The following is a 19,668-nucleotide window of genomic DNA, read 5'->3' on the forward strand; positions in this document are numbered from 1 at the left end:
AGCCAATACAGGGGAATCTTTAATTGCCATTACTATCACACATGCCAGCATGATTCTGGCATGGCCTTGCACAAATCATTCAGGGCCTCAGTTTCCTCATCTGTAAAACGTGGAGGGGGACCTCTAAGGACACTCTCAGATCCAAATGTCTCACGATCTTATGAACAAGTAAAATTCCTCTTCCCAGAGACAGCCCTTCAGATATTTGGATATGGATTTGGGGACCATGTACCCCATGTGTTTTTCCACTCCCACATGGGATTCATTCATTCATTTTAAACTCGTTCCCAGGCCATTAATGATTGTTTTTTAAAAGTTTCCTACAGAGTTGGTTTGACAATTAGGATCTGAAAAAGGCAAGGCTGTACATGGGACTGATCGAAGTGTCCTGTGTTGGCCTCGAGCTGAGCTGCCAGACTTGGCTATTGTTGCCACAGCTCCATGACACTTCAGGCCCTTTTCATTTCATTAGCTCATTAAGAATTTATTTATTAAGGTTATTTTAATTTGACTTACCCCCTGAGGTGGGTCATGGAAAAGGCTAGCTCTCAGAAAATCCAATAAGGAGCTGAGATAATTTCATTTTGCTGAAAATGTTCCTTGGTCCCTACATTGGGGGTGGAGAGAGGGGATGGAAGGAATGGAAGGACAGCAGGAATCCTTCAGCTAGAGAGAGGAAGGTGGTAGAGGGAGCAGATGCCAGTGACAAAGAGGGGGACGACTGATTGGGACCCAGCCCAGCTCCCTCATTTTATAGAGAAAGAAACTGAGGGCCAAAGAAGGGAACAGATTTGCAGCCAACAGCCCTAAATGGGGCCTCTTTATCATGGGCACATTATGAGCGCAATAAATATTCAATAAGATGATTGGAGGAGTGGGAATATTAACAATTTCTTCTCTATGAAACACACTAATGCCTCATTCATCCCAGGCACCAGGGAATGAGCAGCCCCACAAAAATCAATCTTCCAGATACCTGAAGGCTGTGCTTTCCTCCCTCCCCAATCTCATCCCTCCAGTTAACCAGCTCCTCTCCCTCCTCCCCTCCACTCTCCAATCCCTGCCCCTCTGTCCTGCCAACATTCTCACAATCAGCCTCACCCTCTCCTACCCACTTTGTGCCAAATGGAGCCGGAGGACACGCTTAAGCCAGGCCAACTAGGACCATTACCGATTGATGGTGTCTAAGGTTAACTGTCCTCACTGCAGGAAGGGTTTTTTTATTCTTTCCTAATTGAAAGCATAGTGCAATAGTGGGTACACTGCTGGCCTTGGATTCATGGAGATGGGGTTCAGCTTCTCTCTATATGACCCTAATCTCAGCCTCCTCGAAACTGTAAGTTAGGGAGGGAGCAGATGCCTATCTGCTTTGGTCGAGGGAGTTCCTGGGCCAGTGAAGTCACAAGTTCAAAGTGATTCTGTCTGCTGCTCACAGCAGCCATCCCAGACCTTTCCTTCTCTTTTCAGGCCTCCCAGGTACTTTCCCCACCCTTTCAGCTGAGGATTTCCCTTCAGCCTTTACCCAGAAAATCAGACACTGACTATGAACCCCCTCTTCTCTCCTCCGCCTCCCAGGCCCTGGGCATCATCCTTCATCCTTCCCCCTCTTACTCCAGTCTCTGATGAGGAGAGTCCTTCTCCTTTTCCAAAGCCAGCATGTCTGCAAGCAAGCCTGATTCTCTCCCCTCCATTCCATCTGCTCTAGCAGAGCACTTCCTTTACCATCTTCCACCTCCCATGTTCAGTCTCTCCCCTGATCCCTTCTAACAGACTCAGGGCTCACCCATCCTGAAAAATTTCTTCCTGGGCCCTCCCAAGCCCCCCACATAGCATCCTATATGCAGCTCTCCTTTTCATGGACACATTCCCAGAAAAGCTCTTCTCATTACTTCTCCTTTCTCTTCTCAGTCTGTAGAACAACAGTGTAGCCTTGACCCAAACAGCACAGTGACATTTTGGCCCCATTTTGAGTATAGCAGGAAGGAAGGAAAGACCCAGATCAGCTTTCGTTCTGTCTTTGGGGACATTTGAGGTATCCCTGACTCCTAACAGTTGATGTTGTTTGTTCTCAGGTCCCTCCCAACCCTGACATTCCAGGTTCTAGGTTCTGAGTTTCCACTGAGTTTTTACAGTTGCTATTCAATCCAAAACCATTTATTAAGGACTTGGTAGGGGCCAAATCTGACATCCAATCTTGTCCCGCAACTGAGTCTGCTCTCTTTGAATTTGCCAACTATCTTTTAATTGCCAGATCTTACAGTGTTTCCTCCGTCTCCACCTTTCTTGACCTGTCTGCTGCATTTACCGCTGTGAGCAACTCTCTTCTCCCCCAAACTCTCTCGTCTCTGGCATTTTTTGGCATTACTCTCTCCTGGTTTGCCTCCCAGCTGTCTGACTGTGAGCAGCCCTGCTGACTGAAATGCTTTTTTCTACTATCTTGTTGAGGCATCTAGCTTTGAATCATCAATTTATGCATTGATTGCAATGCCAGGGGAAGTCTGGGGTTGGTGACATTGGGCCCAGCACCAAAAGCCTTTGCGGGCTCAGTATCTACATCACAAGCCCTCGGTGCTGTGCTGGGCCCTCCTAACCTCATGCCAGATAATTGCAGTGGCCTGCCCATTGGGCTGCCTGCCTCTAGACTCTCTCTTACCCATGCCATCCTCCACTGATCTTCTTAAAGAGGTCTAACCCCATCACCCACCCACCCCCACCACCCATTCGATAAACTTCACTTCTAGGATCAATTATAAAATCATCTGAATTCAAAGCTCTTCATAACCTGGCCTCTTCCTACCTTTTCAGGCTTCATGCCTTGTTCCCTGATCTCCTCTTACCAATGTGCTCTGTGGTCCAGGGTCACTGGCCTCCTGGGTATATCTCAAACAAGACTGTGCTGGCTGTTTCCCCTGCCTGGACTTCTCTCCCTCCTCCTCTCTGCCTCCTGGCTTCCTTCAAGCATGATCTAACGTTGATCTGCTTCCGTTTCTTTATCCATAAAATGGGGATGATGGCAGCACTGTCTCTCATGATCATTGTTAAGATCTGTTGACCTGAAAGTTTGGTTAAAAGAGGCAAGCAAGCTAGGTGATAGGTAAATTCATATTGTTTATTTCCTTACAGCTGGTCAAAGCCAGGGAACCTGTATGTACAGGGAGCCAGAATGTGAATTCTGACTGTCCGATAAAAGAATGACAAGCCTTTTTATGTGTTGGAATAATCCCAACTCAGGGTCTCTATGTCACTCAAACTCATGGTCTCCATATATGTTTAACCATGTTAAGAGAAAGAAATGTTCTTAATTGAATAGGTGGTAAATACAGTAATATACGAGAGCTGACAAAATGTCAATTGAAATCACGTCCCAGGATATCTGTGTTTTCTTTATCATTAATGTGACATAACATAGCATATGTCCATACAATATTAAGATAAGAAAAAGATCCATCATTCAAGACAGTGTCTTGGGTTAAGGATCTCATCCTTAATGGCCGTAAACAGAGGAGAAATGCTCTTAGTCAGGCCTTGTTGACATAGGAAGAGGCATTCTTACTCAGAGAACAAAGGGATAACTGCTGGGTTGAGGGGCTTCTTCTGATTACTTCAGGCTCTGGCCCTTCTTGAGGTTCAAATCATCTGAAATGATTATCAGATCAAATGAGGCCATTAAAAAAAGTTCTTAGCACAGTGCCTGGCTCTGTCTATCTACACACACTCATATCATATCATACCATACCATACCATACCATACCATATCATATCATATCATATCATATATCATATCACATCATATCATATCACATCATATCATATTACATCACATCACATCACATCATCACATCACATCATATAGTTTTATTGTTTATACTTTGTTCTTGAAGAGAACCAAGAACATCAGGAAGGCAGTGTCTTGACTTGTAAATGAACTGGATTTAGGTGAGGCAGGGCTGTGCAGTCACCAGCCTCACCTTCTCCTCCAGAACCATCTGGGTTCAGTGGTGAGACATCTATCAAGACTGGACTGGAGATGGACTCAGATGCAGTGGGAGACCCTGGCCTTTTTAAGCTAAGGTCTTTTCTAGGTCTCAGTTTGTCTGAGGCAACACCCATTCAGTGATTAAGGCTAGGTAAGAAATGAAACAAACAAACAAAAATGACCTCTTTTACCTAGTCAAAAAATAAAATCAATTTGAGAGGGGAAGACCCTCAGGGTTTCTGGCCAAAACAGTATCAATCGCTATTTATACTCACTCTGAGCCATCAAAACCCAGTGACCAAGCGAGGCTTGGTCTAGGCCCTGTGTCATCCAATCAGTGAGAGCCAGAGTGCTTTGGGTGTAAGGTACAGTGACTTAGCTGCATTGGAATCCCAATGGGTATTTACCAAACTCTGGTTTTCCAGTATTTCAAGAAATCATAAAGGAAACTGCATGGGCAAAAGAGTTAGTTGTCCCAGTTTTTTTTTTTTTAAATGATAGAAGATATAAGTAGGGAAGAGGAAAAAAAAATATATCCCATAAACCCCAAGATATCTTGTGAGGTTTCAGAGATCCAAATGTATATATTCCCTTGGGCAGAACACTCACAGGTGAGGATATGATTCCCCATGTGGATGAGGGAGAGGAGGGAAGGAAGGACGCTGATATGTAAGTAGATATAAGTAGTATAAATGCCAATTCCCTCCCTCCCCCTCACCATGTGCTAGCTCACTCTCCACCTGGAAGAGATGTTTCTGGGGAGGAGCAGGAGAGGAAGAAGGGTGTGTGAAGGAGTCCACGTGCCCGGATAGCCCAGCCTTCACCCAGACAGCACAGTGACAATCTGGACCTCTTGAGCATAACAGGAAAGAAGAAAAGACCCAGACTGGCTTTAGTTCGGATTTTTTTGGAAGTTTACCCCTAATAGTTGATGGCTGTATGTTCTCGGTCCCTCCCAACCCTGACATTCTAGGTTCTAGGTTCTGAGTTTCCATTCAATTCTTATGGTTCCCATTCAATCCAAAACCATTCATTAAGGACTTATTAGGTGCCAGATACAATTATTTATTCTATATTCATGTATTAAGGACTGTTGGAGTGTGCCAGTACCAGGGTACAAAAAGCAGGACCAAGAGAGCCCTGCCCAAAAGAATCTAATGGGCTCTAATAGAAGATGAGCCAAGTCAACTCAGCAGAATTCATGTAGCACTAACTCCGGTGCCCACTGTGCTAGGGCAGGTAGTGCAGAGATGAGTAAAAGGGGGCTGCCTGCTGAGGAGGGGGCGGGGCGAGTGGAAGCATAGTGGAGATGCAGGAGAGTCAGGGATAGAGCGGCAGAGGACTGAGGGGGAGCCAGGAGGGCCTGGGCCCTTCTTCTGAATGCATCTTCCATGAAGCTCCCACAGTCAGAAGGGGGCTGCAGGGGCACAGGGAGGGTCCAGAGGGAAGGTCACAGGGAAATGGAGGGGCAGTCCAGAATGTCAGGAGAGGAGACAGGAGAGGCGGGAAGGAGTCCCAGCTCTGACATCCCCTGTCCTAAGCCCCCTCCCATTCCTGACATTCCCTGTCCTAAGGCCCCTCCCAGCTCTGACATTCTCTGTTCTCAGGCCCCTCCCATTCCTGACATTCCCTGTTCTGAGGCCCCTCCCAGCCCTGACATCCCTTGTTCTAAGGCCCCTCCCAGCTCTGACATTCCCTGTTCTCAGGCCCCTCCCAGCTCTAATGTTCTCGGCTCTCTGGTCTAAGAGTCTGTCCAACTCTAAATAGACAGTCTCTATCCTGTGTCCTAATGGGTCCCTTGGAGCATAAACACCCACATATATTTTTCTGCCACAGCTCGCCCAGCTCTGTACTAGCTGTAATTTTTAAATTAGTAGTTGAAGGGAGGGCTGAACGTCCTCAATAAATCCCATAGTAACCTAGCGGTTTTGTGGGGAAAGGTTAGAATAAACGGGCCTGATTGATTGTGAATTTTAAACAGCCCCTCTCCAGTGTAATCAGCCTCACACCAGGGTCAGGCTCATTACAGCAGAGATTTCCATCTCTGGCCCCTGATTGAGAACGCTGGCACTCATCTGCATTCCGCTTCCTCCCAAGTAAGCAGCTCACTCGACTTTGGAATCCTGAGCTCTTCCTGGGCCCCACTGCCCACCATCTGCCAGCCAGAGCTGCCTGGGCTACTGCTAGGGATGGGGCGACAGCCCCCAGGAGGCTGGCTCTCAGCACTCACTGCATGCCCATCTTTGGCCAGGGGCTGAGCTGGGTCCTCACAGGATGAGGAAATCAGGGGAGAGAGTGTGTGTGTCTGTGTATGGGGGGGGGCACTTCTCGTCTCTTTGCTCCCCTTCTAATTGGCCTTTATGAATATTTAATGAAATCAAGATGAAATTCAATCAAAGCCCTTACCTGCTGCCTCTCAGGGAGAAAGGCACACACACACACACACACACACACACACACGCCTAACACACAGGAACATACACAGGCTCACATTGTCTCGATGTTATTAGATTTTTCTGGCCCTAATACAGAATCTAACTGTCCTCACCAAGATCACATAGGAAGTCAGTGACAGACCCAAGGGAGGGCACAAGCCCAGTGTGTTTTCCATTATGTGGCAGTGCCTCTGGGCATCGGAGGGCTGGTACTGCTTTCTCAATATTTGATGAAAGAATTTCCCTTTGGTTACCACCCTAGACACACACACACACACACACACACACACACACACACACACACCCCTTTCATTGGCAACAGAATCAGGGGGCCTATGATTTCAACACATTGATGTGTCCCTTGCTAACTGATAGCTCCTCTCAGGGGTACAGCCTCTTAGATACTAGTCCAGAGGACCAGCCTTCCCAGCACAGCTTTCCCGGGCTTAGGAAGACCAGAAACACCCATCCAGGGATGGGCACACATTGGGTCCATCGCCGAACTCAGTTTGGAGAGGCTTTTTGCCAGCAAGTTCACAGGGTCCTGGACCTAAGGCGGGAAGGAACCTCAGAGGCTGCCTAATCCAACACAGGAGGTGCTTCATAGATCCTCCCTCCCTCTCTTCCTCTTTTCCTTCCTTCCTCCCTCCCTCTCTTCCTCGTTCCCTTTCTTCCTCGCTCCCTCCTTTCCTTCTTTCTTTCCTCCCTCCCTCCCTCTCTTCCTTTTTTCCTTCCTTCCTCCCTCCCTCTCTTCTTCTTTTCCTCCCTCCCTCCCTCCTTTCCTTCTTTCTTTCCTTCTTTTCTCCTTTCCTCCCTCCTTCCTCCCCTTCTTCCCTCCCTCCCTTCCTCTCTCTCTCCCTTCCTTCCTTCTTCCCTCCCTTCTTCCCTGCCTTCCTTCCTTCATGCAATGGGCAGATATAGCCAAGTGCTACAGTAACTAAAGTATGAGGCTTCAAGTCAGCAAGACCTGATTTCAAATATAGCCTCAGGCATGTACTAGCTGTGTGACCCTGGCCAAGTCACTTAACTTCTGTTGACCTCAGTTTCCTGGGATGATAGCACCTCCCTTGAAAGGCTGCTGTGAGGATCAGATAGATAATATATGTAAAGTATCTTGTAAACCTTAGGGCACTCTAGAAACACCCACTGGCTTACCCGTCCTGACTTGGGGCTGCCCCTCTGCTTTCTGTTCTCCCTGGCCCCAACCCCTCCACTCTCCTCCTGCCCTCTCCTATGGCTTGGCAGGACATCTGGGGGGCCATGAAATCTTTCCCTTCCTTCACGGCCCAACTCAGCTACCTCTGGCCTCAGAAAGCCTTCCCAGGCCCTCCCAGAGACCTTCTGCATTCCTGCCTGCGTCACTATCATTTGTGTCTAGGACAAGGTGAGCTCCAAGTTGTCTCTCCGCCCCCTCTCCCTCCTCCTCCCCCCTTCCCCTGCCTGCTGGTAATAACATTCATCTGTGAAGACTTCGACAGAGCGGATATTAAATCGACTGTATATGATGGGAGATAATGTCGCAGGCAGTGGCCCCTGCCACCCCTGCGGTTGGCTGGCTGATGTCGGCCCAGAGCACGATCACTGCCCCTGGAGGGAAGAGGAGAGATGAAGACAAGCTGAGGGAGCATGGCTAGCATCACCTCCTACAGCGAGCCCCTCTGTGCTGCAGGACAGACCCAGCAGGCCCCTGCCCCAGAATCCCTCGCTTAATGGGCCATATTCTGAAGGCTTCCTGGGAGGCTGGACCAGCCTACAGCCCTCCTGGAATCTCCTGATATTTCAGCCACACTTGGCTCTGGCGACCCAGTTCCGCCAGAGAGGTGCCTAAGGTGGCTGATCTTGGCTCAGGTGCAGCTTCCTCCAGACAGTCTTCCAGGATTCCCCCAAGATGAGGTCACCCCCCCATGTCCACACTCCCTTGAGTCTGAACCCTTCGAGATACTGCAGAATAGCAATAATTATGTGAAGCTGGTGTCAAAGGTCATATCCAAAGGAGAACTGCCCCAGGCTCCCAGTAAGGTAGGTGGATCAAAGGATGTGCCAGGAAGGCTGATCCTCAGATCTCCTACCTCTAAGACCCAGCTTTGCCAGGAGGCCCCACCAGCCCTGCAACAGTCTTTCTTCCTTGGTATTTGTGCAGAGCGGGACCCTGACCTGACCCGCCTTACCAGATGGTCACCAAGAGTAGATGTGGCCAGAGAAAAGCCAGTCAGCCCCTGACTGCAGTCATCTGGTGGTGAGGCTCCCCCAGCTGACCTGGCTGGGCCCCAGACAGTGACATACAGCCCATGGGGGCCTGCCTGGGCTTTGTTCCCCCTACCCCCCCCCCATGTGGTGATGCTGCCTCCCAGAAAGAAGCACAGCCATGTGGTACAGCCTTGAAAGCCACGATCAGACTTAGAAGCTTTAAAAGAAAAGCAAGTCGCCAGTCGGCGGCAGACACTTTCAGTCCTCCTCTACCTCTGTTCTGTGGAGTCTTTGGAAATGCCTACTCTGCTTGCTTTGTGTTAAGTTCAGAATAAACTGAATTTTTCAGAAGAACAAAGTTCGGGTTTGAGCAGGTCACTCCCCAGCTCAATAAGCTTCCACAGCTCCCTCAGACTGCTAGGATTCACTTGTCCATCTGGTGTTTTAAAGACTTCCCAGCCCAGCTCCCTCCTTCCTCCCTTTCATCCCTGTCCTTGGTCCTTGCTTTCCCCATCTGCCACCCCCAGGCTCAGGCGCAGGCTTCCCCAATGCTTGGGACGCTCTCTCCTCCCCACTCTGTGCAGACACCTGCCTGCGCACCAGCCATTCGTGTCCCCTGACTGCCATCTACTCAGTCTGGTGCTCCCAAGTACTGTCCGCTCTCCCCTCGGGAAGGGAATTCCTTGAGGCAGGGGCCCCTTGCTTGGCCCAGCAGGGAGGCCCTTCACAAATGCTTAGGATTGATTATGCTTATACTTGCTTTCTCCTGGAATAGAATGTAAGGTCCTTGGGAGAGGAGACTGCTGCCTTTTTGTCTTAGTATTCAGGTGGGCATCCCAGGGCCAGGCACACAGTAGGTGCTTGAAAATGCTTGTCAATTGGTTAATGGATTGACATAGGTTTTGGGATCCCCCTATACACACAGCAACACACAGCATACACTTGAATACAACCCACCATACACACAACACAACATATACACAATGCCAGTGCACGTGCACGCGTGTGTATACACACACACACACACGGAGGAGGCATCTTCCATAGAATCAGGGCCCCTGGGGGCAGGTGGCTGGGAAGCTGATTTAGGATTGATGTCAGGCTAAACCTCCAGCACCAATGCAGTCCCCAAGGCACTGCGTGGAGGTGGAGGGGGAAGGCAGCCCCCTCCCCAGAGGTCTCTGAGCCCACTTGGAAGGCATGTGCCGTAGAGGGGATTCGTTCAGATTCAGGTCAGATCTCCTGCTGCTGCAGCTCCCCCCAGCTCTGACATTCTGGGATCCTGTAAAAACGACTTCTTATTGAGATGCAGGAGGCCCCCTCTGCTTTACAGCTCTTAATAAAAATGGAAAATGCTGCTGTGTTCGAGCTTTAATCATTGTGGAACCGTGAGATGCTGGGGGACATTTGCAGGGTAGAAAGGGGATGGCATCTTCCTAAATTAGACTAACCGTGCATTTGGGGCAGTTTATGAGCAGGGCTGAGCTGTAAATCTCATCTGGCTGAGGGGCTTGCAGGAGCTCTAGCCAGCCCCCGGGCCTTCCTGGTACCTGCACCAGGAAGGTGGACAGGAAAGCGGGATGGGGCAGTCTTCAGGCACCTCCCAAGCCAGGCCCATGTCTGTGTGCTGAGGGACCAGGGAGCCGGGGCAGCTGGGGGGGATGTGGACACTGGGTGGGGAACTCCGCCCCAGTTCTGCTCTCCTCCCTGGGCCACACGAAGAGGTTCATTGAGAGAAGGGCTTAGAATCCTGGAGAGGCCTGGCAGGTGTCACAGTGTTCAAGAGAAAGCAGAGTCTCTGCTCTCTTTGTGCTGCAGATTTCCTCTGTGACCTTGGACAAGTCCCACCTCAGTAACTGAGGCGCTTACTGTGTTTGCGTTATTGTGCCTTTGGGACAGGGGGAAAAGCACTAGATCTGGAGTCAGGCTGACCTGAGTTCAAGTCTGGCCTCACACACACACTAGCGGTGTGACTTTGGGCAAGTCACCTGTTGCAGCAAGCACCCCAGTGTCCCCAGGGTGCCTGCTCACACAGGTTCTTGGATCTGCTTTGTTAAAGGAAAGCAACTCAAAATGGGTTAACAAGCTTACTTTAATCAGTCAGACATATATCGTTTACCTTATTCAGGAGAAAAGGTCAGCACCCTCAAAGTATACAGGCATAATTATCAAGACAGAAACATCAAGTAGACAGATTTCCAAACTGTCCAACCATTACATCCATACCCAGTCAACATCTGGGTTTCCACATTCTGGGTTTTTCAAAGCCGGGGGACTCTCAACAACGGCTTCCCAGAATTCAGATCAAACTACAGAACACTTCCCAAAGTGAGTCCCAAAACAAAGCTACACATCAGGGCTTATATAGCCTTCTCCTGGCTCAGAGAATGTAACAACCTTATTGACCCACTGGCCAATCAAAAAGTACCTACTGAAAAACAAGCCTCCCTCCCCAGGCTTCTGGTGCACTTTAGCCTAGGGGCAGGGAAGATCTTTAAAATTTACATTCGCATTACATCACCTCACCTGTTTGCCTCAGTTTCCTCAACTGTAAAATGAAGATGTTGGACTGTATGAGCTCTGAGACTGCTTCCAGCTCCAAATCTGTGCTCCTGTGGCAGACAAAGCCGCGTCCCTGAGTAGGGAGGTGATCACTAGTAATTAGGGCTTGTAGCATATATGGCACATTAAGGTTTGCAGAGTGCTTTGCCGATGTGACTCCATTTGACTCTCACAGCAACCCTGAGAGATGCTATTATCACACCCCTTTTACAGATGGGGAAACTGAGGCAGGCAGGTACAGTGACTTGCCCAGGATCACACGGCTCATATGAGTCCCCGGCAGGATTTGAGGCCAGGTCTTGCTGATTCCAGGCCCAGCGCTCTGTGCTCTGCCCCCTAGTGCTATTATCTTCTGCCCATTCTGCTTGGGGAATCACAGTTGACCAGGATGATGACAAGGTGGAGGCCTTCTCCAGGGAAAGGCAACCACAGGGCTTGTTTGGAGCACTTGCTGTTTTCACTCTTGCTGTCGCTATTGCTTTCTACAATCAGTCTGATGCTAATAGCAGTAGTAATGGTGCCGTAGCACCTTCCAGTTGGCAGAAGGCCGTGTTGACCCCACAAGGCAGCTGCCACAAGTATTATGAAGCCTAGTTTACAAATGAGGAAACGAAGGCAAGGAACTGGGGATGGTTAGAGTCAGAATTAGGGAAAGGGTCCGAGGCACAGTTGGGGTCAGGAATCTGCTAGCTGTCTTTCAGGACACGCTTGTTAAGTTGGCTTGATTCCGCCATTCACCCAAGTCCCCTGGCTCCAGAACTGCTTCTCTGCACAGGGGAAGCTGGGGAGCACAAGGCCCCTGAAGTCACTGGACTCTCGGTGCTCTCGGGTAGGGTGGGTGCTGGATCTGGTTCCTTGGAGGGACTTTCCTCACCTGGGAGTTCCCAACATCCGGGGTCTTTCTCCTTTCCATTTCCCTGCATTCTACTTCCCCTTAGTTGAATGGAAGTTGTCTGGGGGACTGTCCCAGACTTGTCTTTGTATTACTGGTGTGTGGCAGAGTACCTGGCCCCTGGTAGGTGTTTAGTACCTGTTCATTCCATCTAATTTCATGCGGGTATTCAAAGGACTGTCTCGCCAAGAAGGGATTAGATTTGTCTGCTTGGTCCCAGAAGGCAGAAGGAGGGGAAAAGAGAAAGAGGGAAGCCTTTGCAGGGACAGAGTTCAGCTCAATGTATGTCGAGTGTATAAGCATTTATTTGGCCCTTACTGTGTGCAGCTATAGAAAAGCTGCTCTTAGGGAGCTCAGAGTCTAATGGGGGAAACACTTCACAAACCACTGTCATCTCAGCCATCCCCAGAACGTGTGGGAGGTCATCACAGGGGGGAAGGCACTACAGAGAGAGGGCAGTAAAGGGGCTGGGCAAGGGTTCTTGCTGGAGGCAGGATTTGGGGTGAGACTTGAAGGAAGCCACATCAAGAGATGGGAGTGAGGAGGGAGAGAATCCATGTGTGGGGGAAAGGCAGAGAAAACGCAGTCAGGAGATGGGAGTCAGAGGGAGCTGGAGTCCCTGGATCACAGGCTACATGGATGGCACTGAGTAAAAGGAAGGCAGGTTATAAAGAACCTTGGGAGCCAAAGAGAAGACGTTATGTTTGATCCTGGGAGCAACAGGGAACCACTGGGGGCGGGGGGGTATAATGTGGTCAAACATGTCCTTTGGGAAGGTCCCCTTGGTGGCCAAATAGAGAATGCCCTGGAGGGAGAGAACCTTGACAGATACTATCCCGACATCCAAATGTGGGGCACCAGGGTTGGCAGCGTCACAGGAGAGAAGGGCCAATGAAGGTAAGACTCAACAGGATTTGGCAGTGGAAGGGTCAAGGCCGACGCTTAGACTGTGACCCTGGAGGACTGGCAAGGTGGTGCTGCCATCCTTCCAGGGAATGGGGAGGGTCCCAATCCTCATTCTAAGCCGAAGGAGGACTTGAATCAGTGCTTTGGAGAACAGAACAGTCTGCCTCCAAGTTCCGATCCAGCTCTCAGAGCCTGTGGTCCTTCTGGGATCCCCAGCCTCTGTGGCCAATGGGAGTTAATAGGAGCTGTCCCCATTTTTCTTGGACTGTCAGGATGACAGACACAAGACCCCTTTCCTCCCAGCAGCCCAGTGATCCTGGCAGCTTGAATTTCATTGCCCACATTTTTCAGGTGAGGAAAGAGTGCCAAGGAGAGGAAGTGACTGGCTCCTGCCCCCAGGAGAGTGTGGGTGGCAGCTCGGCCAGCAGGACGTGCCCACCAGCAGCTGGGCAGGAGATGGCCCTCACCCCCTCTCCATCTTTCTCCATAGGCATTTTCAGCACATTAGACAGTGAGACGTGGTTTCTAGTCACTGTGGTTTTCCCAGTGGGCATCCTCCAAGCACAGAAACGCTTGTGAGTGAGTGAGAAAATGTAAGCTTTTTGAGGGCAGGTCTTTTTTCACTGTTTGCTTGTAGTCCCTGCCCTGGATACACGGTAAGCGCCTAATCCATCGTAGTAGCTTGGTTGATTTCTTATAAATATTGGTACACTAGAGGCAGCTTGAATCCGCTTGAGAGAGGTGAGGGCCCATTGTTAAATATTCATTGAAAGCATTTAGACTTCAGAAAATGGCAGCAATTACAAATCAGGGCTTGATTTATTGTTCTGTCGATTGTCTAGACTTTAGAAAGCTATGGAGACCATGTGAATGAGGCAGATTAAACTGAAAAGTGTGCTATGATCACAGTTTTGTTTTGTTTTTCAGCTGGTTGTTAAACAGTTATCCCTGCTTACAACACCACTGTCTCCTACGCAGCCTGTTCCTTTTGGCTGAAATCTGCCCCCTCCCGAGGATGGCTCATGAGTAGAAGGGTAGAAATGGGGGCTCTTGTGCTGTTCTTGTGCCCCCAGACAGAGAGGGGTGGGAACAAGGAGAGGGGGCCTGGCTGGGGGCAGTGGGACCAAAGGTGGAAGGCCCTCAGCAGCCCTCATAGCTGAGCCAGCTCCCAAGGACAAGCGCTCCTACACCGTTTGGTGGGGACCATAGGATGTTTCCTAGAGCTTGTCAGATGTAGAATGTCAGAACCGGAATGGGATTTTTGAGACCATTGAGTCTAACCCCCTTCATGTTCCAGAGGAGAAGCTGAGAACAAGCTGTCCAAGTGAGATTACCCAGCTAATGAATAGCAGATCCCAGAGTCCTGACCTCCCTTTCCAGCTCTGACATGCTCTGCTCTCACTCCAGACATTTCCTTCTCTGAACCACATCTCTGTCCTCTGTAAAGTGGGCATGGTGGCATTCACAGAACACTTTGTGACCCTCCTAAAGCTCTAGAAACATGTTTGTTATTATCCCTGACAGGCAGAAGCAGGAGCTGTTAACTCATTTCCAGCTGCCCTGGCTGCTTCGTTCTGTTGGCGAACACTGTGGACCAGAGGTGTGGGTCCAGTAAGGACTGTGCTTGGTGCCAACCTGAGCTGTGCTGATGGGCCATCCTACCTCCTGGGGGCAGAAAACTGGAGAGCAGGTTAAGGTTCTTGGTGAAGGGCCTCTCCTTCATAGGAAAAGCCTTGAGATGATGAGGCCAAGGACCCCGACCAGTCAGGCTTAGTGCTGCTGGTAGAGAGGATGAGAAGGTGCGTCTTAGGGGACAGAGGACTGCACTTGGGGTCAGGAAGCCCTCAATTCCAGTCTGGCCTTTCTGCATTACAGGCTCCTTGTTATTAGGTCAAATTAGCAAAGCACTTAGCAATCTGTAGCATTTTGTTCAGGTCTGAGTGCCACAGCTGAAAAGGGGCAGAGTGGCATTATGGCCTTTGAGTAAGAAGATCTGGGTTCAGATCTTGCCTCAGGTTATTTGGGGGCAGGTGAGTCACTTCAGCTCCTCGTTGGTAATGCAGAGGGGTGGGCCTCATGAGCCTCAGAAGCTGTGCTCTTAGCATCTGGGGATTTCGAGAGCCACACTGATCCAATGGAGAGCACCTGAGGGGGTGTCCAGAGGATGGGGAAGGGCCTTGAGGTCATGTACATGAGGACCCATTAAGGGAGCTTGGAATGCTTAGGGTGAAGAGAAGATTCGGGGAGGAGGGGGGATCATCAGAGCTGTCACCAGGGTCCTAAGATCCATCCCAGGGAAGAGGGATTGTCTCTGCTTGACCCAGGGGGGATCTTACCAAGAGCCCATAGTACTAAAGGGAAGCCTCCTTACCCAGAGGACTGTCTCCAAAGGTGGTGGACTATGTCTTCTGGGAGGTCTCTGAGCAGAGGCCCCAAGACCACTCATGCTGCAGAGAGCCAGCCTGAGATTCCATGACTTGGATTCAGGAATCTGTCCGCTCATTTCACACCCAGAAGACAGGCCAAGGATCATCTGAATGACGAGTGGAAAACCCGAAGCCTGGGGAGGGGATGAGACTTCCCCACAGTCACACTGCTCGTGAGGAGCGGACCTAGGAGGCATAGCTAGGTCTTCTGATTTCACATCTAGTGCCCTTTCCATTGGACTACACTGCCTTCTACAGATCCATCTGCTTTCCTAGTCTCAGGTTATTTGAGCAAAGCTATGAAGGCAGTTCAGTGCTATGGAAGGAAGAAGCCAGGAGCCAGAAGGCCTGCATTCCCGCATTTGCTGTGTGACCTTCAGTCACCCACTCTGGACTTCCTGTTCCCCATTTGTATTACCAGGGGGCTAAACTGGATGGACCCTGAGGCCTGGTGACTGTCCTTCTCCCTCACACTCTGCCTCTTCCTTTCCTCAGTCTCTTTTGGTTAAAATTTAAAGCAGCAGGACTTGCCATTAGTGGATTTGATTGGCGCCCCTGGGAAGAAAACTGTGTTTCCTTTTATTCACTCAGTGGGATTCCTTGGGCAAAAACTGTCTCATCCTCCTCTGGCCCTTTGGCTTCTGAGTAGGGGCACTGCCTGAGGGAGGACCACTGTACAGTTACCGAGCCACAGATAGTCAGAGATGGGATGATGGAACTCGGAGATCATCTTGGTGGAAGGGAAGGAGACCCGGGATCGAATTCTGGCTCCCTACATGGCTGCTCTTAACCCCAGGCAAACAATTTATTTGCTATGGACTGGGTCTAGAGGGAAGACTAAGCACATGTGAAGTCAAGAGATTATGCATTCCAATCTGGGCTCCTCAGCTGACTTAGTGTATGACCGTGAACACCTGACTTCCCTTCTCTGGAACTCAGTTTCCTAAATTGTAAAATGAGTAAAATAATACTCGCCCTTCCTGACTCTCAGGAGTCTTATAGAGAAAGATTTTAGAGCCTTAGAGTGGGAAGGAGAGCTCAGAGTATTGTATAAAGGGGGTTGGATCTGGTGGCAGAAGACCTGGGTTTGAAAGATTACCTGCTATGGATGGATGGCTGTAGAGATGAATGGGTGTATAGAAAGATGTGAATGGATGGATGGATGTGGATGGGTGGTTGGATATATAAAAAGCATTTATAAAGTGCTTACAACATGCTGAAGACACACATATAAGCAAGCAAGAAGATCTTACCTTTGAGGAGCTCACATTCAATGGGGAAAGACAATGTATACAGGGGAGGGCTGGCCAAGGACGTCCGTGTTTTGACTTGGGAAGTCACAGAGCTGATGATTTGAGTCAGAACTGTTCAATGTCTTGGAATGCTCATGCTGATTTGATTGGGCCTAGGGTGGGGGGCAGGGAGGCACACCTGCAGCATGGCGGTATGAGCCTAACACCAGCTAAGGCAAAGGGAATGTTCCTCCATTGGGGCTCAGGGTCCCATAGGTAGGAGCCCAGGTTGGAGTTGGAGGAGGGGAAGACAATCAGGGAAATAGAGGCATATTGTTCAACCAGGATAATAGACTAGTGGGAAGAAGTCTGTCTGGATTCAGAGAACCTGAGTTCAGGTCCTGGGAAATGTTGTATGTCCTTTGAAAAGTCCCTTTCTATCCCTCCCTGGGCCTTGATTTCTCCGCCTGCAAAATGGAGATCTTCTGGTCCATTCTAACTTCAAATTCTACACGGTCTAAGGGCCTTCCCAGCCCAGACATTCTTGGGGTTCTATGACCAGGAGGGCAGGTGCAAATCTTCCCAGTCTGGTAACTCTCCCCAGAATCCTTCCCTCTGTAGGGTCAGCAGACCAGTTTTCCAAAGCAGTCAGCCAATGTCATGTAACGTGTGATTATTCCTCTCATAGATGTCAGAACAGGCCTGTTGTCTGTGTCCACACTGGGCGGCCAAGGATGAGCCCTGACGGTGCTCCCCCTGCCCTTCCCTGGCCCCCATCTGCTGCTCAGATTCTAACAATCCTTGTGTTTTCTCTTTTCCAGCAACAGCGGCAGCTTGACCTTCTGACCATAACCAGCCCTGGTGAGTCCACAAGCGCGTCCCCTTATGTTCTCTCTCTGTTTGCCCAACGGAATGCTGTTTGCCTGGCATGGTGTGCCCAGCTCTCTGCTGATCCAGGCAGCACCCACTTGCTCTGCCTGGTACACCTGGTAGGGATGATTTGGGGATTGGCCATCTCTCCTCTCCCCTGTCCCAGTGGGCCTTTCTCCAGTGCCACTTGGGCTGCTGCCTATCATGGGGCCGGGGATCCCCATTAGGATAGGGGCCCCCAAATGCATCTCCAAGCCACTTATCTTTTCTCTCATCTCAGGCCTGTCCTGACAGCTTTGAGGGGAAAGATTTGGGAAAGCTCTCCAGGTGTTACAGCTAGGTTGAATCTTTGGGATTTTCCTAGCCAGTTTGGATGTCTTTGCTACTTCTTTAGAGGGGCAGTGTCTGGGGGTTGGAACATGGCCAGAGCCCAGATCATCCTAGAAGACTTATGGTTTAGGGCTCTCAGTAGGTGAGAGCTGACCAGATCAAACAAGGTTGGAGGAGAAAGTGAGCCTGGCCTGGGGCCATGAAGAGGCCCTCTCATAGCATAGGGAGGGCTGTTGCCAGAAGTCTGCTAGGTACCACAGGGTGGTAGGTCTGTGGGAGTGCAGGGGGGGTCCAGGGAGTAGGGGCTAGTTTTTCTTCGTGGTGTCTGGAGAGGGCTTTCACTGCTGGCTTCAGGGGAGCCTGACTGGGGAAGCCCAGTGTTTGGAGTTTGAGTGGCTCCACATTCATAGCATCAGAGAGGGAGCTGGCTCTCTCCTTGCTGGTAATGAAGGCCATGAAAGGGCCAGCAGGAACAAGGGAAGGGGAGAGCATGTTGAGGCTGAGGTCTGGAAGAGAACCAGGGGTGTTGGTGATCATAGGAGCTGATGCTGGCTTTTACCCATGTGGGAAAGTCCCCAGAGGGAGCTTGGGAGGGGTGTGCTTTGGGAAGGTGCATTCTGGCCTCAGAGCCAAGCCTGATCTGGGATGATGTGAGCACTCTGGAGTTCTGGGGCCTCCAGGAAAGAAGGTCTATGGGATGTGACAAGATTGAAGCTGTGACAGTGTGGGGCCCCTAGAAATCATGGGAGATGCTTCCTTGAGCCAGTCTGAGGTATTGCCTCTATGGGACCAAGATCTCCCTTTTATGGTAGTTGGAGGCTTTCGGGGAGAAGGCTGGCCTGGGCCGTACCCAGCTTAGAGCCAACGTTGTCAAGTCTGAAGGAATGACCCTCTGGGAAGCCCAGACCACAGTGTAAGCCTGGCAGGCCATGTTCCGGTCAGTCACCATTTGTCTGGCACTTGGAATGCAGGGGTCTGGCTGGTGCCAGGAGGCCCACTAATGAATCTTGGAAGAGAAAGATCCCAAGGGCTAATGGTGCCTACTTGTAAGGCATAGGGGAGCCAGGCTCTGAGTACGAGGGGACTAAAGTATGCCCCTGCTCTGCCAAATCTCAGAGAACATTTTGGGCGTGAGGGGGGACAGCCAAGAGGGCACAAGAGCTGCCAGGGGAAGCGAGAGGCCGCCTGTGGGGTCCAGGGCCAGGCAGCAGAAGGCTGTAATGAAGGGGAGGGTGCTGCCGTCCTCACCCAGAGACCATTAAGAAAGCTCTGGTAAGTCATGGTCCCTCGGGGAGAGGATCTGAGGTAATGCATGATCCTGTGGGCTGTGGTGCCACAGCTTCTCCATGGAGTGACCAGAGAAATTGTTGGGAGGCAGAGACACACTGGGGAGGAGCTCAGGACTGGTTTGGGAATTGAGAGCCCTAGCTCTGGAGCTCTTAACTGCTGGGCCCTCTGCTTCTCTGTACCTCAGTTTCCCCAACTGTAAAACTGAAGTTGAGTTCAATTCAACAAGCGTTTATGGACCATCTGAAGTGTGCCGGCCTCTGTGATTCGTTGTTTTTGTTGCTCAGTCGTTTCGGTAGTGTCTGACTCTTTGTGACCCATTTAGGGTTTTCTTGGCAAAGATGCTGGGGTGGTTTGCCATCTCCCTCTCCAGCTCATTGATGTGCTCAGGGTCACACAGTAAGTGTCTACGGCCAGATCTGAACTCAGGAAGATGAGTAAAAAATGACAATGACGGCCATCTGTCCTCAAGGAGATGAGGTTTATGGAGGGAGACAACATGAAAGCACTGTTGTTGCTGTTGGGGGATCTAAACTGGGGATTTCCTAAGCAAAGGGAGCTCCTG

At 50.3% G+C, this 19,668-nt stretch overlaps 1 protein-coding gene across 1 annotated transcript in view; it reads left to right on the forward strand.

The window, feature by feature from the left end:
* Nucleotides 1-19,668, forward strand: part of LOC138164829 (cytosolic carboxypeptidase 6-like) — an 824,829-nt gene that overhangs the window by 579,621 nt on the left and 225,540 nt on the right. Inside the window, exon 5 of the mRNA XM_069092755.1 lies at nucleotides 17,438-17,477. Within this exon, the coding sequence (XP_068948856.1) occupies nucleotides 17,438-17,477 (40 nt within the window). The remainder of the gene's footprint in view (nucleotides 1-17,437; nucleotides 17,478-19,668) is intronic.

This window comes from Petaurus breviceps, unplaced genomic scaffold, assembly GCF_028583685.1.
Source record: "Petaurus breviceps papuanus isolate PSGF00001 unplaced genomic scaffold, PetGlider_PUasm1.0 207, whole genome shotgun sequence".
NCBI classification, from domain to species: Eukaryota; Metazoa; Chordata; class Mammalia; order Diprotodontia; family Petauridae; genus Petaurus; species Petaurus breviceps.